Source organism: Netta rufina (genome assembly GCF_964035555.1).
Source record: "Netta rufina genome assembly, chromosome: 19".
In the NCBI taxonomy this organism is placed as follows: Eukaryota; Metazoa; Chordata; class Aves; order Anseriformes; family Anatidae; genus Netta; species Netta rufina.
Genome location: NC_140143.1, coordinates 106,465 through 122,988, shown reverse-complemented (window position 1 = coordinate 122,988; position 16,524 = coordinate 106,465). Strand labels below are relative to the sequence as shown.

At 40.5% G+C, this 16,524-nt stretch overlaps 1 protein-coding gene across 1 annotated transcript in view; it reads right to left on the bottom strand.

Annotated features, from left to right (window-relative positions):
• Nucleotides 1–16,524, bottom strand: part of FASN (fatty acid synthase) — a gene marked incomplete at its 5' end in the record, with an annotated part of 40,076 nt that overhangs the window by 9,715 nt on the left and 13,837 nt on the right. The window contains 21 exons of the mRNA XM_084298244.1: nt 35–126; nt 609–760; nt 1,828–2,029; nt 2,328–2,551; nt 4,579–4,701; nt 4,850–4,969; nt 5,522–5,700; nt 6,231–6,381; nt 7,365–7,568; nt 7,914–8,068; nt 8,175–8,293; nt 8,510–8,674; nt 10,541–10,930; nt 11,081–11,391; nt 12,710–12,913; nt 13,140–13,319; nt 13,636–13,821; nt 13,916–13,996; nt 14,272–14,463; nt 14,812–14,987; nt 15,456–15,571. Coding sequence (XP_084154370.1) covers nt 35–126; nt 609–760; nt 1,828–2,029; nt 2,328–2,551; nt 4,579–4,701; nt 4,850–4,969; nt 5,522–5,700; nt 6,231–6,381; nt 7,365–7,568; nt 7,914–8,068; nt 8,175–8,293; nt 8,510–8,674; nt 10,541–10,930; nt 11,081–11,391; nt 12,710–12,913; nt 13,140–13,319; nt 13,636–13,821; nt 13,916–13,996; nt 14,272–14,463; nt 14,812–14,987; nt 15,456–15,571 — 3,722 coding nt within the window. The remainder of the gene's footprint in view (nt 1–34; nt 127–608; nt 761–1,827; nt 2,030–2,327; nt 2,552–4,578; nt 4,702–4,849; nt 4,970–5,521; nt 5,701–6,230; nt 6,382–7,364; nt 7,569–7,913; nt 8,069–8,174; nt 8,294–8,509; nt 8,675–10,540; nt 10,931–11,080; nt 11,392–12,709; nt 12,914–13,139; nt 13,320–13,635; nt 13,822–13,915; nt 13,997–14,271; nt 14,464–14,811; nt 14,988–15,455; nt 15,572–16,524) is intronic.

The window sequence follows — 16,524 nt, the reverse complement described above, 5'->3', positions numbered from 1 at the left end:
CTAGTTCATATTTATCCCTTCTACAGATACATACCAGTCCAGATGAAGGGTGCCCGAATACTTGGCCTTGTTGACCTCCCAGAATAATTCTGGGGTCTGATTTTCAATCATGGCATCTCTAAGGACCTATTGGAAGGGTTTAAAACAAAAACAAAACAAAAAATCAGTATAATCTCCAGTTTAAATTTGCCATGTTTTTTGAGATACGAAAGGATATCACTACACAATGGATTTCTGTAACTTTACAACACAGATGTAGCCTAGATCTCCTCAAATTACAACAAAGCCAACATAGTTTGTGTTAAGTCTACTCTTTTCAGCATTGCCACTGCAGTCTTCAACTATCAAGTTCTGCATAGTGTTTTTCTTGTCCCCAGGAGTTATGGTAAATATTCACCTGATCAAAGAACTAAGCTGGCTGGCTGCATACTGCTGCTTCCCAGGTCAAGGGGTCAGACCCATCAGCCTTTATTTATTCATCAGGTAAGGAAGGGTCAAAGTGCTCTTTGAAACACAAAGAGATAATCTAAAACCTGAACTGCCCTCAGTACAAAAGCCACTTTAATGGCTGCTGTCTCTTAAAAGTCCTAATTATTTTTGGCACTTACCACAGCCAAATTAAAGATGCCCCCAACTGGTCCAAGCCGCAAAGCTTCTTCTATCAATAGCTGTGTTCCTTCTAGTGTTCCAATATCACTAGTAGATACCAACACTTGGATTCCCAGTGCCTTCCATTCTCTAACGCATTTAGCCTGGTAGCCTACCAAAAAAAAAACAAAGCCACAGTGAACAATGTCTACGATGAAGCATTCAGACCATTAAGCTTTTATTAGTGGGCTTCCTACAATTTTCTGACTAGATAGGGACCAAATAGCTAAATAAGTCCCAATTAAGCTACAAAAGGAAAACTGAACAAAACCTGAATAGTAGATAGAAATCACTTGAGTTTCAGAAGTATCCTAAACAGATCAAAACGTGGACAAGGGATTTGGAAGAACATTTGGAGGATAGGGTGCAACACTGAAGTGAAATAAACCTAAGAATTTGCATAATGAGACAGTAGAGTGGCTAGATTAGAGCAAGACAACCATCAGTAGTGGCACAACCAAAACTTGAAAAGTACAAAAGGATTTGATCTGTATGTTTGCATAAGTGGTACAATTGTTAACTTGCCAATAGAAAGAAGAAAGCTGTAAACACAGAAAGAAGTTATGGCTGAATTTGTATAAGGAAACATTTAAGACTACCACTGATAAGAAATCTTGGTACTGAGACTGTAATCAACCTAATGGCTCAAAACTGAGTAATAAAACTAACTGGTGTTACCAGACAGTAGGGCACATCTTTCTAGATGAGTTATCTGAAGGAGCAGAAGCAAGCATCCACACTGAGAACTTGAGGCATAGAGTATCTTTAGTAAGGTGTTTACAGGTCTTTTCTTGTGGCATGCAAGCCACCATGCTACAGCTATTGGACAAGGCAACGAGGTAGCTGGATACAGACATTATAGAGGGGGTAAGGGTAAAAGCTACAGAAAAAATCCTGGGTAAGGAAGAAGAAGGCAAACATGGATTGATAGAATTAAGAAGTATACAAAAGAAGAAAGAAGCAGTAGTAAAAAAAGAGGCAGACTTAAAAGATACTTCTTCCTTTAGAATGAAGGGGATGACAGCTTCTTGAAAGTGAGAGAATATACACATGAGAGGAGGGAAAAGAGTGATCAAGACATTCCTATTTGTTGATAAGACACTTAAAATGGAATGTAACAATAAACTGAGGTCAGCTGAAAGGCAGTTACGTTCCCCATCCTTTATGGTTTTTGCTTACCAGTTCGTATGCCAGAACGAGATGTCAGGACAAGCTTCTGTGCTCCTCTCTCAATTAGCCACTGTGCCAACTCAAGCCCAAATCCTCCTAGGCCCCCTGTGATGATGTAAGACTTGGTCGGTGGACAGGAAGTTCGGGAGATGGCAGAGAGTTTGACTGGTTCAGACCTTCTTAAAGGATATTGCTTCTCCTCTTCTTGGACCTTCCACAGCAAAACAAAACCAAATAAAACCACCAAAAACCAAGTTAAGTTTGGATACACAAACATTTCCCGTCTTTCCACATACAGTTATGCTCCTCCTATCAACTGGGAGTCAAACTTGTAGACTGAGTGACAGACTTGACAACGTTACATACATTCTAGTGTCAGTAGCAAAAGCTGTAAACCTGTGCTGTTTTGGTTACACAACTTCAAGTCAAACTGGATCAGAATATCCCATATAGTACCTACAGAGGATTACAGATGCATCAGAGAATCAAAAAAATTATTACGCCCTTACCTTTATCATAACTTTGCCAATGTGTTTTCCCTGTGCCATGAACCTGAAGGCAGCTTCTACCTCGTCTTTGTTGAAGACTGTACTTCTCAGGGGCTTTACCACACCATTTTCTATGCCTTTTGTCAACAGCTTTGATACTACTTCCCACTCTTCGTTTGCTTCTCCAAAGATTGAATCCAGTAGGATCCCATGAAATGACACGTTCTTGAGGAAAAGAGCCATTCCTGGAAAAAGCAACTTTGTTATTACCTGATGCTGCTGCCATTTTAAAATGGAGTCTATCTTCTGCTTCACAAATGTTTTTGTGTAGCTTGGTAGTGTAAAACTGAAGAGTAAAGCAGTCATTAGTTGCTAGAATCCCATGTTTTTCAAAACACATTCTTGTATATACTCTCTTAAAGCTATATTAATTAGGTTGTAATATTACAAGTAGACCAGTTTAACAGAAACCCCACCTATAAAAACAGTTTCAAAATAACAAGCTAATACATGGTCAGTCTGATATTAAAAAAGACGTTTTGTGTATAGTGCCATCTGAGTCAGAAGTCACAGAGGAACTGGAATCCCATATACATCCCGTCCTTCTCCAGCAGGAAACTCTTCTCCATACAAAGCTTTCACTGATGCTATAGTCTTTTGAAATTTAGTTAGAATTAAAAAGTATACTGTCAACACTTGTTATATGCAATTGTTCTCCAAGAGAACATTCTGGTCACTTTTCACTAACACATCACGTTGCAATATTTGAATTTGTTTTTTGGTCCAAGAGAAATGGATCCATCTTGCCCCTTCGCCATCAAAATGGTGCAGATATGTAGTGAAACAACAAAATAAAGTTCCCTCAGATCAAGTTATTTGTAATTTTCTGAAATAAAAATCCAATTACTTTCATTCTACAAATGATCAAGTTTACCCAGAACAGAGGGCAAAACTTCATCTTGTATAGATATGCACTTCATGTGTGGTGTGGTCAACATGCTGGAGGGAAGGGATGGGTGGTGAATGGAGAGCAGCCCTGGGAAGAAGGACCTGGGGGTGCTGGTTGATGAAAAACTCAGTATCAGCCAGCAATGTACTCCTGCAGTTGTACTGTTGACATGTACTGTTGACAGCTAACCATATCCTGAGCTGTATCACAAGAAGCATGGCTAGCAGATCAAAGGAGGTGATTCTCCCTCTCTGTTCCAATCTCTTGAGACCCCAGCTGGAGCACTGTGTTCAGCTCTGGAGCTCCCAACATAAGATGGAAATGGATGTGCTGGTGGAGGTCCAGAAGAGGGCCATGAGTATGATCAAAGGGCTAAAACACCCCTCTTATGAGGACAGGCTGAGAGAGTTGGGATTGTTCAGCCTGGAGAAGAGAAGGCTCTGGGGAGACCCTATAGTGGCTTTCCAGTACCTAATGGGGGACTACAGGAAAGCTGGAAAGAGACTCTTTATCAGGGAATGTAGTAACAGCACAAGGGGTAATGGCTTTCAACAAAAAGAGAGTAGGCTTTAGTTTAGATATTACGAAGAAATTCTTCACTATGGGGGTGCTGAGGTACTGGAACAGATTGCCCAGAGAAGCTGTGGATGCCCCATCCCTGAAGTGTTCATGGCTAGGTTGGACAGGGTTTTGACAACCTCATCTAGTGGAAGGTGCCCCTAACCATGACAGGGTGATTGGAACTCCATTATCTTTAAGGTCCCTTCTTACCCAAACCGTTCTATGGTTCTGTGATTCTATGATTTGCTACTTCTACAGTGCACTAATCTACTACAAATAGACATGTTTCATCCCAATAAGTTTATAAATCTTGTCTAACAGATCTAAGAAATTTAAAAACTAAGTGGTAAACTGGTAAACTGTGTCATGTGAAGCAAAAGCTGCTTCTTACTACCTTCCAAGCCAAACTCTTTGTGGGCAACACATCCTACATTGATTATAAAGAAACACTTCAGGAAAGATCACTCACTTATTTTGCATGTTTTATGAAGGCTTCTAGAAAAATGCTGAATGCTTCTCCAATAAGGTATTCATGGAAAAGGCTAGAGAAATTGTTAGTGATAGAAGCAATGCAAATTTTGCAGTGATGTATTTAACATATGGCTTGTAAAGTCAAGGCAAAATTCCTATTTATGAAATAAATGTTTCAGCTAAAAAGCTTTTTCTAAATTTGAAGATTAGCCTGCGTTACGATAGTAAGTAGGTTGTGCTGTCATGCTTGCTTAAACGTAACAAAAGGTATTTCCTGATGCCTCATCTTACCAAGTTGACTGTTGTTAGATAGATCAAATTTGCCTATTTCCAAAAAGCGCCCATGTTGAGCAAGACAACGCAAACTGGCTTGGAGCTTTTCTTCTGCCAAGGAATTCAGCACAAGGTTGACACCTGCAATGAAAGAAGAAGCAACATCATTAAACTCAACTCTGTGGAGAGCCTACCCCTGTTTTATAGTGATCCCTTTTGTCTTCAGAAAGTGCAACTATTTAATGTGGCACAGCTAACTAAAGAAGGAAAAATAATTTTGAGTTCAAACCTTTTCCGTTGGTAACTCGTAATACATGTTGCTCAAAGGTAGTATTTCGGGAGCTGGCAAAGCTATTAGCATCCAGCTGTGGGAACCTTGCTTGGAGGTATTGGCGTTTCTCAGCAGAGCCTAGAAGTACAAGAGAAGTAGATGACTGAATGATGTCAGTACTTTTATGTTAATTCTTTAGTGATGAAAACAATCCATTTTTATCTTTGAGGTCTCAAGAAAAGATTTGCAGTCTAAGCAGCCACCAAGCAGGTGGTTCAAAGCTCTCAGGCTCTCACGGTGTCAAATGTTAGGACAGAGACTACTCATTTATGGGACACAGAAATGACCAGAAATAGATGAAGCCTTACAATAGACATTCTTTGATCACATCACTGAATTTAAAATGAAGCAATTTTGTTCTCCCATACTTCTGAATTACATAATATACAGAAGGTAGACAATTTTTCTGTGCTGTGAAAATTTCTAGCATATAGTCAGTAGTTGGTTTTGCTATGTATCCCTTCCTCAGACTAGAAACTAGGTCAAGGTAGCAGTAGATCATGCTTGGGAGAAAAAAATGTGTACGTAAATATATTTTTTATATAAGTGTGTACACATATAACAAAAAATATGTAGGAGTGTACATACACACACATATACATTTAATAAAACTGGATTCTCAGTACCCACCTACAGTAGTAAACACACGGCAGCCCATGCTCAGGGCAATGGCAATGGCTGCTTGGCCCACACCTCCTGAGCCAGAGTGAATAAGGATACTCTCACCCTTCTTCATACCACCTCGAACCACCAAGGCATAATAAGCAGTGGCATAAACCACAGGCACCGAAGCTGCTTCTTCCAGAGTCCTAAGAAGCAAAGTGAAGGGGAGAAGAGATCTTTACCCTTGGAAGCCTCCCAGATTCTCCTGATGAAGTTTGCTTTTCAGCAATAGGAAGGTTAAACTGCCAAGATAGACCGAAGAGTATAAACGGTTCTCAACAATACGATAGATTACCACAGTGGCCAAGCACAGCTAAGGGCTTTATTATTCTACAGAAGTATTTCAGTAACTCACCAGTAACATAATCAACACCAAAAACCTTTGCATATACCAAAACATAAGGAGCTAAAAGACCAAGGAAGAGATGAAAAACTAGTACAAACCACTGCAGAAAAACAAAACAAAAACAAACAAAAAACCCACAATGCTCAGCTCCTGCAGCAAATCAGATGACTGAGCCAAATCCTACTCAGGAGACTATACCTCTATTATCATTTCCCGGAGTAGAATCTACTTATTATGCAGTCCTGTGGTCAGATCAGGGTTGTCATTAGCCTCAGGCAGCAAGGCAAATCTTACCCACATACATGAAACAGAAAACATAAGATGACCTACCAGTTTTTAGGGACTTCCCATAGAAACCTCTTGTTACAGTCTACCACTGTTGCCAGCCCTTTTGCTGACACCAATCCCATCACCCTTCTTCCAGCCATGTCCCGTCCTGAGAACTCCATGCCCAGCATGCACTGCTGTGAAGTCCAGTTACCTGAAAGAAGGTAAACATCTTTTACAAATGAAAACTTCTCTTTTAAAATCTTTTCCTAGAGAATTTACTGAAATAGTACTCCCTGAAAGCTGGAACCCTAGAGACAGAAAAAATGCTAAGATTTGTCTATTATGTACTCAGTACATAAGCCACCACAGTTAATCTCTCATTCTTAAGAACAAGAATAGCAGAAAACAACATGGTCTCATTAAATTTCACTCTCTGTCCTCGATCATATTGCTTTAGTTTCCAGCTTGCATCTGAGAAGCTTCACTGAAACATCCTGTTTCAATGACCCTTTTTTTGCTCTGTAAAAAAGAACGATACATAAACTAGAAAGGGTGATTACAGAGAAAACAGGTTTACTGCTAAACCTTTGTTTCTGTGAACACACACTTTAGGAAGAGACTAATTTCAGTCACGAAGGAAAACACAGCCCTAGTCAAAGTCACTCATAAAAGTCTCCAAACATATTTTTTACTTTGTTTAAATGAAGCTTCAAAACCATTTCACAGACATTACATTAATCCTTAACTCCCTACCACGCAAGATGATAATCTACATTTCATATACAGCAGATACCTCACCTTGTGTTTTTCTCCCCTAAAAGCAAAACATGGCCAGCAGTATGGCAGCATGAAACTTCAACATTCTCAACTTGGTATGTACCTTACCCATCTCTGGAATCTCCAAAATTTCACCTCATGCTTGGTATCTATGCGATGGGGCTAATGTTTCCTTCACAGCATTTTACCAATTCTGCCGTGTGAAAAATGGGGCTATAAGTGGAAGTAGAACATGCAAGTTTTTGGTGCATAGTCCTGAAGTATGGCTATACTTCCTTTTCAAAAGTGTACTTTCTTGCTAAACAAAAGTTGATACATACTTTATCCGTTGCATAAATAAAATTAATGAAGTTATGTGAATAAATTCTATCATAGTAATATATGAATATTTTTTCTTCTAGTGTAATTTTAGCTTACCAGGGATAGCATCTGGAGAAAGCTTTCCTGTGGCCAGCATAATGTCCCGGAAATTAAGAGATGCATAATAGACTTTACAGAGCTGAACATCTGGATTAGTTGTGTAGAAGTGCTGAAGGGGGGAAACAATCCAATGAAGGGATGAGAGATCTCCACGTGTCAATGCATTGACGTAGGCATATTCTGTCAACTCCTGAGGTTGTCCTGCAGAAGGAAGAACAGATTAACTTTATAACTTTATACACATTAACACACTTTGAAGAGTGAGTAAACTCCATGTGTAATTGCTGCCTTTTCCTCTATTTGCTCTCCCCACAAAGCTCTTACTTACCCTGCAATTCTGCCTATACCCTAAATACTTTATCCTTCTTCCTGGTACCAGAGCATGCTACTATTCAGTCTGAGCTAGAAAGGAAGAATTCCAAATTATCCACTTATTAAATAATAAGAAAAAATGTGGGAACAATAGCTACTCATAGTCTATGAAAGTCCATTCATATTCTATTATTTTAAGCTCTACAAGTGACCCTTAAACCTCAAAGCAGTTACCTTGCTGCAATGGGAGATGCCTGAAGGAGCCCCACTTTCCATCGCGATACACATTCATCACCAGATCTCTCTGAACAATCTCCTGCATCTCCAGAGAAGAAAGACTAATGGATGGGACAGCTGATGAAGGGTTCAAGTTGGAAACGAACACACACCTAGAAGCCAAGAGTTGTCATTATGTTAGTTTTGGTGTAAGACTGAAAAGAATCTAAGAGAAAAACATCTCTTCTCCAACTGTGACTCAAGGGCATGCTTTTGTACCTGACTCTGTGGCCTTCTGCTTCCAGGCGAAGACAGTTCACCATGCCCAAAATTCCTGAGTTCCCACAACTGGTGGCAGTCAACCACACAGGCTGCTCCGATTGGTTGGCCAAGATCTCCTACAAGACAAACCCCAGACTGTTTTGCCTGGAACCTCAGAAAGGAAACACCCCTTGTATCCTTAAGGCAGAGATGAATCAATTGTACTTTAAGAAAAGCAACTGAACAAATACATACTCTTTTTTTTCCCCCCACAACCCCAATACTGCTAAATATCTCATTAAGAAAGTGTAATGATTTGGAAAGCCAAATGTCCAAAACACAGGAATTCTCACCTTTAAGGATTCAACCCACTTATAATGGGTCTCATCTATTGGGAGAAAAATGGGTGTTTTGGCAGGGGATTGCCGGCGACACAGGAAAATAACCGAGCCAAAGAAAGATCTCTTCATTGCAATCATATTCAGTGAGGCCTTGCTGAATAAGCCTTCCCATTGTGCCTGTCAAATCACATACAACAACAATTAAAGTTTGTGATGTTTCTTTTAAATCAATTAAAACTACAAATCACCATCTATACTCCTTGCTGAGTCTCCCTGAAGACTGCCTCACTGGGAACAATAGGCCCTGTCCTCTGTTTTCTTGCTTTTGCTGGAAATTTTGGTGTTAGCTCTGTACTGTCTCAGTATAAATACATATTTGTTTAACGTAGCAGTATTTCATCCATGTCTAGACTATTCCTTCTTCCCTAAAATCCCTAAAATATCCTCTGAATGCAGTAGTACAAAGCCCTGGTTAGGCAACTTGCCTTACTATACTATGAGATATGCAAAAAACAGCAGTAACCATGTTGTCACATCCCATACAGGATTTGAATGTGCCTAAAATTTAATTTCAGCAGTCTAAGAAAGGCACATCTTCAGGGACAAAAAGAATGTACAAATCCCAGCAGAGAAAATAACAAAAAGGGAAAACACTGAGTTTATATATTACTAATTTAGGTTGTGTAAGCCCTATCTGCAATAGAAAAAGTGGGACAGAGGAAGCACAAAAAGAAACCACAAATCACCTAAATTCTTCAATCCTGTGAGAGGGAAGGGAAAAGCCTGGAAGCAACAAACTTGTAGCAGGGAAGGAGCACCTATATGCTTAAATTACATCAGAACAACACTTCAGAAAAACAAGAGAACGAGAACACATGCGTGGTATGTGCAGGAGCACTGAGGCTCTACAATTTTAATCATATAAAGGTGACTACAAGCTACATAAAACAGCAGGATGCTTTGACAGTGTGGTATGTGATATCAAGGACTATGGAAAGTTTTCTGGACAGGGACATTGTAATAACTCTAAGACCCATTCTTGCCTCCATATTGTAGTGAGTGGGGCTACATCTGGCTGGCCACTGGCCAATAGTGGTGTTCCCCAGGGCTCGATTCCAGGGCCAGTTCTGTTCAACACTTTCATCAGCAATTTGAATCCAGGAGTTGAATGGTTGAATGCATCCTCAGCAAGTTTACTGATGATACTAAACTGGGAAGTGTGGTTGACTCCCCTGAGGGACAAGAGGCCTTGCATAATGTTCTGGACAGACAGAAGCACTGGGCAGTTCCCCCTCCTGTTTATATGCTTCCTTCAAGTACTGGAAGGCTGCAATGAGGTCTCCCTGGAGCTTTCTCTTCTCTAAGCTGAACAAGCTTCCCTCAACCTTTCTTCAGAGAAGAGGTGCTCTAGCCCTCTGATCATCTTAGTGGCCCTCCTCTGTACTCATTCCAAGTGCTCCACATCCTTCGTGTGCTGGGGGCCCCAGGCCTGCACGCAATATTCCAGGTAGGGTCTCGCAAGACCAGAGTAGAGGTGGACAATCACCTCTCTCTCCCTGCTGGCCACCCCTTTTTTAATGCAGCCCAGCACAGTTGGCCTTCCGGGCTGCAAGTGTGTGCTTAACTATTATGTACAGTTTTCGATATTAGAGCTGGAGGAATGATATTCTGACACTGAAGCCTTTTAAGATCCTACAGTGAAAAAGCTGTACCCTCTAGCCCAACAATGCATCATGTTATTTTAGCTATAACTGAGTTGTCCTGGCTAGTGCCTTCCTAGAGATTATATAGATATACGCACGACAATGACTAATTTTTAATGCATAAAGAAAGGCATTCCCGATTGACTTAGTTGTTTACTCTTCCAATCTAATCTGTGGCAACTGACAAGTCTTTTCTTCTGAAGTAGTATTCCTTAAACATATTTTTACAGAGAGCCTCAATGGAAATCAACATCTACTCAATATTCACCACAAGAAAATATGCAAGCAGCAGACTCCAGACTAACCACTGAGAAAACATTTGTCCTTCCAGGATATTTACCTGAGACAGGAAGCTATGCTTCTGCTGTAGGTCTGGGATTGTAAGGAAGCTGACAATTTCTCCAAGAGTTTCTCCTTGAAGAAGGGTGTGTAGCAAAATAAACCCTCCTTCTTTCACTGCAGCTGCCAAATTACAGACAATTTTAGTGGTGTTCCCTAGGACATTTGTTGAACAGTTGTATACCACCAGGTCAGCATTGGTCAGGTTTCCAGAAGGAGGGTAAGATGGATCCCACTGGCTATAAGAAATTCCAGCATCTTGTAGCTCTGTTTCATTAGCTGAAAGAGCTTCAAGGGAGCAATCGGTGGCAATGTAGTCCAGGTGCAATAGGGGTTGAGTATTCAGAATACTCGTGACACGAGAGAACAGATGTCCATTTCCTGCAAGAGCCTGTTAGAAAAGAAAAGAATTGGAAATGGAAAACCAAGCTGAAATATGAATGATATTCAGAATTGTAACTGGAATAATAGAAGTATGTGATCAGGTTACTGGGAGGCATGGAAACACAAGCTATGATTTCATCCCAGGCTTCCAGCTAACCTCCACTATCTTCATCCTGTGACTGGTCATGTTCTCCAGTGCCACATCCAGGCAAGTCTTCAACTCTGAAGAATCTAGCAAGCCATTGAGAAGAGGGTCATCCTGGAAGTGCATTTTCTCTTGAGTCACTATCTGTTCCAGCTCAGAATGTAGGTTTCCATTCAGTTCCAGATGGCAGATTTCAGCAAGGATATGCTGCAGGCCCTTCTGCATGGGTGAGGACCCTGCAGCAGCCCCTGCAGTTTCTAGGCCGTGGATGATCAATTTGACACCATGCACAGCCACTTTAGCCTGTAAGTTCTTGATCAGACCTATGGAGTAGAAGACAAAATGAAAGGAGGAGTCAGATTTTCGAAACATTTTTCTTTTCCTCTTTCTGAAGAGAATGTCCCCTCCCTCATTTGCTATACCAGGTGATCACCACTGATCAAGTCATAGTCTTATATCATCAGCCTAGCCACAAAGACATAGTGCATTATTCTGTGCTTTCCCATAATTACAGATTATACAGTAGCTGCAGCCTCAAAACAAGTAAGGCTTGTGCCAAGACAATATAAACCACCGAGACTACCCGGGGTAAAGCTGCAACTCAAAGAGGGCAACTAACAGAAAATCTGTGATTGATAGGAGCTTTAGAGAGTTGACAAGGAAAGTTGTATTTTTCCACAACTACAAAAGTGAGTAGAAGATTTTCACTTTACAATTGAATGGAAAATTGCTGATTTTGACTGAGATCAGCAACAGCATTAACAAAAATAAATAAATAAATAAATACAATTCCACTACAAATAAAAACTTTGGCCACAGTATCCGGACAGGAGGATATACTGAAGAAAAAAAAGGAAATAAAATCTTTAAAACTTATTGCCAAATCAAAGGATGAGCATGAAGTCACTTTACCAACATAGAATATTAAAAATGACATCTCAAGGTATAGCAAAGACCTCAAAAAACAACCCACAAACCCAAAATAAAGAAAACTTGCACTTAATTCCTCCCTGCCTCCTTTGACAGAGATACAAGAAGGCAATGAGCTAGGCACAGATGATGTCTCTCCATCCAGAGAGCATTAAACTAGGCTACTGGTTTCACAATAGTCTAAGCTGCTTTTATTCTATTCTTGTGGCAAATGTGAACTTTCTTTAGCATATCTCACTAAAACACTTTCTTGTGCCCACATATAAATGGGAGCAGACATGTTACCTTCCCCATCTTGGCAGTTCACAGGAAAAACAAAACAAAGCAAGCTAAGAAAGCCAAAGACTTGATGAAGTAGGCTTTCTTATCAGTTTTTGAAGTAAGCAGACTGGATTTCTCCATGAGGAAGCTGATTTCTGCCTCTCTGCTTACAGGAAAGGTTGTGCTATTTGACACACTGCCCCTTAAAGAAGTGGAGATGCCCCCACCTGCTGGCTATACTCCTACTTGCGTTCCTGAGGTACCTCAGGCAAAAGTAGTTTTTAAGCTTCTAACAAGTGTGTGGACATAGGACTCCTGCTGAAGTTTTGTACAGAGACCAACACTCAATTTCTTAAGTGCTCTAAGGATTGAAGTAGTATGAACAGTTTCTTTCAGTTCTGGCAAGCTGGAAGATTCCTCTAATGTGAAAACGAACCAACCCCACTCTACCTTTACAGTGCTCCAGATAGGCATGAAGCTGGGCACTGGAAGACAAACAGTTACTCTCAATATAGGGAACAAAGCAGTATTTTTCCAGGGTGGGAGGGATTCGTTCCTGTTGTCGTCGTGGTGCCACAGAAGCATGAAGACCATTAATCTGAACACCTCCTGCTTTGAGGCTGTTAAGACAGTGGTCAACAACAACATCTAAAGCTGAAAGACAAGAAACAAACATAAGCTTGCATCAAACTCTATAAGCATTTTCTTCAAGGTGATCAGATGAACAGTGAGTGCTATATCAGACCATTACAAAGGGTGCTGTAGAATAACTTGGAGAGTAAGAAGGCCCCTAAAGTCCATCCTACTTCTAAGAAAGTCAAACATTCATACACACAGCACTCAAAGGAACTTGTAAAAGCCCAAAGACAAAAGACATTACCTTCTACATTGTCCTGGTACTGGCACACATGCTCTGGATGCAGCACTGGGTCAATATACACTGAGCGAATCCTGGTGGGTAAGCGTAGACTGCGCCCAGTCTCAGCTAAGACTATCATGTGTAGTAAGGTGTCAAGGAAGGTCACCCAGTTTCCATTCCACAGAACTTTCCCTGCACTTCCTGCAGAAGAAGAGAGAGTGGAAACCTCACTGTAATTTTGTCATTCAGCAGATGTGGGAAGTCGTTACATAACTACAAAGTCTGTTGCATGCACCCAGCTTCCCTTGTTAACTCCAGTAATCAGTTTTACATTGGACATAACAGCTTTCCCAGTGCCCTGTTAGAACACTTAGATGTTCTCTGTTACCACACTAAAAAGCATAATTACTCCACAAAGCATAGTCAAGTGGACCACTAATACAAAGTGAACTAAAAGATAAAATATTCATCATTACAATAACCACGTTGATCATTCTTCTATAGAAAGTAAATTCACCTTCACTGTTGCATTCCAGAACACCCTGGAAAGTTGGTCCATAATTATATCCACGAAGATGCAGCTCTTGGTAAACGTCTTCCTTCAAGAGGCCAGACTTTGAGCTTGTGTCTAAGTGAGTCTGAAATGCAGCTAGCTGGTTATGAAAGTTCTTCAGAGCATCGTTTTCTAGGAGGTTGATCTTCCCTGATGGGCACAGTGGCAAGAATAAGAATCATCAGTGTTCATACATAATGGATTTGAGTAGGTCAGGGCACACACACACACTTCATTCACTTACCACTCACAGCCAAATTCCCATTCCCTGACACTTCAAAGCAGTGGGAAGCAGGCATGATTCGAACTTCCAACTGCACTGATCCTGCAAGAAACATTGAGGAAGACAGGGCTGCAAGGTCAGTTACTGCCTCCATTCTCCAGCATCATTTCCAGACTCATTCCACACAACATGGAGTAAAGGTGACTGTATGTGTTACTTGACTGAACAATCAGTAATTTCATACAGACATGTTGCACTCCCACTCTTACCTGTCCCGTTCTCCACCCCCCCCCCCCCAAGTTCCTCTCACTTTCCCTTTGCATTTCTTTCCTTACGCTCCTTTAATTGTTGCAATTGTGACAGTACCACTCACTCACCCTTTTTGGGAAGGATAGTTGCCTGATGGATTGTAACTTCTTCAAACATAACAGCTGTTTGTTCCATGGCCATGCCAAGAGACCGTGCCAGAGATCGCCAAGCCAGCACAAGGTACCCAGTTGCTGGGTAGAGGATTCTACCATCAATGCAATGACCAACCAGGTAATGGTCAGGAGAGTCAGGACTCACGTCTGTGACAGAATAAAGAGCAGAATAAAAATAAAAAAAAACTCACAAATAAAGAGATCTTTTGCCTTAAGTTTCTTTAAGAGGATGTAGTGTTTTTCCCAGCAATCCTGATTGGCAACATGCCAATCTTAAGACTGTCAGTCTGAATCAAGACAATTTCCTCCTCTGTTCATATTCTTTCACCCCATTTCAGAAGTAGATCCAGTCTCTTTGAAAATGAATAAATAAAAATATATGAAGTTTCAAAAGATGACTTCAAGGATGCTGTGCTTTGAGTGTCCTTTTCCTAGTTTTATAAAAAAATGTAGAGATAAAGTAGGAAAACAAACAAAACCAACTGACAAACATACCAATATTGTAGACTAAAGCAGATGCAGAGCCTTTGGAGCCTGATGGAAAGTCTTCAGCTTTTGGAACATCCCAGTCCTGGCTGTGGTCCCATTTGATATATGGAGAAATAAGGGGTGTTCCAACAGGGACAGGGTATTCCACAGATGGGAACATGTTGTTTCCAAGAACATTTATCCTAGGAAGACAAACAGGATCATGACTATTGGAGGGGAAAAAGAAAAAAGGAAAAAAAAAAAAAATAAAAATTGACCGTAATACATAAAGGTCATATAGTAACTGTTCCTGGGCTCCACGTCTGAGACTTCTCCAGGAGTTCCATGAACATTTACTATAACCAAATTCTAATTCTAACAGTCTATGAGATGCAAAGTTTACTTTCTATGAGCCAGTTCCAGGCTCCTAGGCCCCAAGAAATGGATTCCTTCTCTTTGAAAAGCACCTCCCCAGCCCAAACAATCTCTAACCTGTGGAAATACTTCCTAAATGAGCATATAAAATACGTAAAGCATAGGTGTAAATCCCATTTTTCCCAAGTTTGTTGAAAGAGTATTTCAATCACGGTGAAGACATGCATGCTAGAGAAGAGGCTTGAATTCTCTCCTAATTGATAACCCACTCACCCTTGATCCCTTAGTCTCCTTACCCAGTTAAATGAATCTTTCCAGCCTGTGTTAGGAAGAACTCCAAGTTATTCTTCTGGTCCTTCTTCATCAAAGGTAGAATAGAGCATGATGGTTTCAAACTTCTCCTCAAGATAGCCTGGTCAAGTAGAGTTCAGAAATCACTCGTGGAAGGTATTACTAACTTTTTTGCCTCTGATTTTCCCTCCCCTCCACACACTACAAAGACACTGTTTTGTCAAACTGCTTCTGCACCTGTGCCAGGTGCTAGAATGTGCACATTTAAACAGGCTAGAAGCAGCACAGCACAATACCCTTCCAGCCATACAAGAAACTGCATGTCTTGTAAGGAAGAATATATGTAATATTCATTAAATTCTGCCAAATCACACATCTCCCTTTCCCAGGCAAATTAACCCATGAAATCAACAGCTACACTTCAAGAACTGCAGGATCACCCCCTTGAGCCTCCCACTTGTGCGCCACCCCACCTTAAGCTCTTGCTCCCAGGATCAGCCTTTTTCAGTCTGTAGCTTCCTACAGCATTTTCCAAACAACTGCTACTAAATCAAAAACCCAGCCTTGAACATCTGACCCAAATTTGATCTGTTCTTTAATTTGGTCTAAAGTCTTTAAATGGAAGAAGGAAGAGAAAAACAACACTCTCAAACCCAGCTGATGAAATCATTAGTCACTTGCATTAGATTTCAAAATTGTACAGTGATTTTAATATTAAATATAAAATCTTTTTTAGAGAAAAATACATGTCTAAATAGTTCTGCTCTGATTCTCCCTTCAAGTCACACTTTCAAAGCACAAATAAAACTAATATACATAAAAATATATACTGGATTGGAACTCTGAAGCACTGTACAACTATAAAACTTGATTCACAAATGGATCATCTTAAGATTTGTCTCATTTTACATGCCATGGGGCAAATAAAAAGGACCAGCTCTTGAGACTTAAGGGACAAGCACAAGACCACAGCACTGATCTTGTGAGACAAGCACAACCTAGTGTACCTCACGTACTGCGTTCTCTGATAAGGGGCTAAATCACAATGACCAGTTCTTATGGGATGGGAAAAAG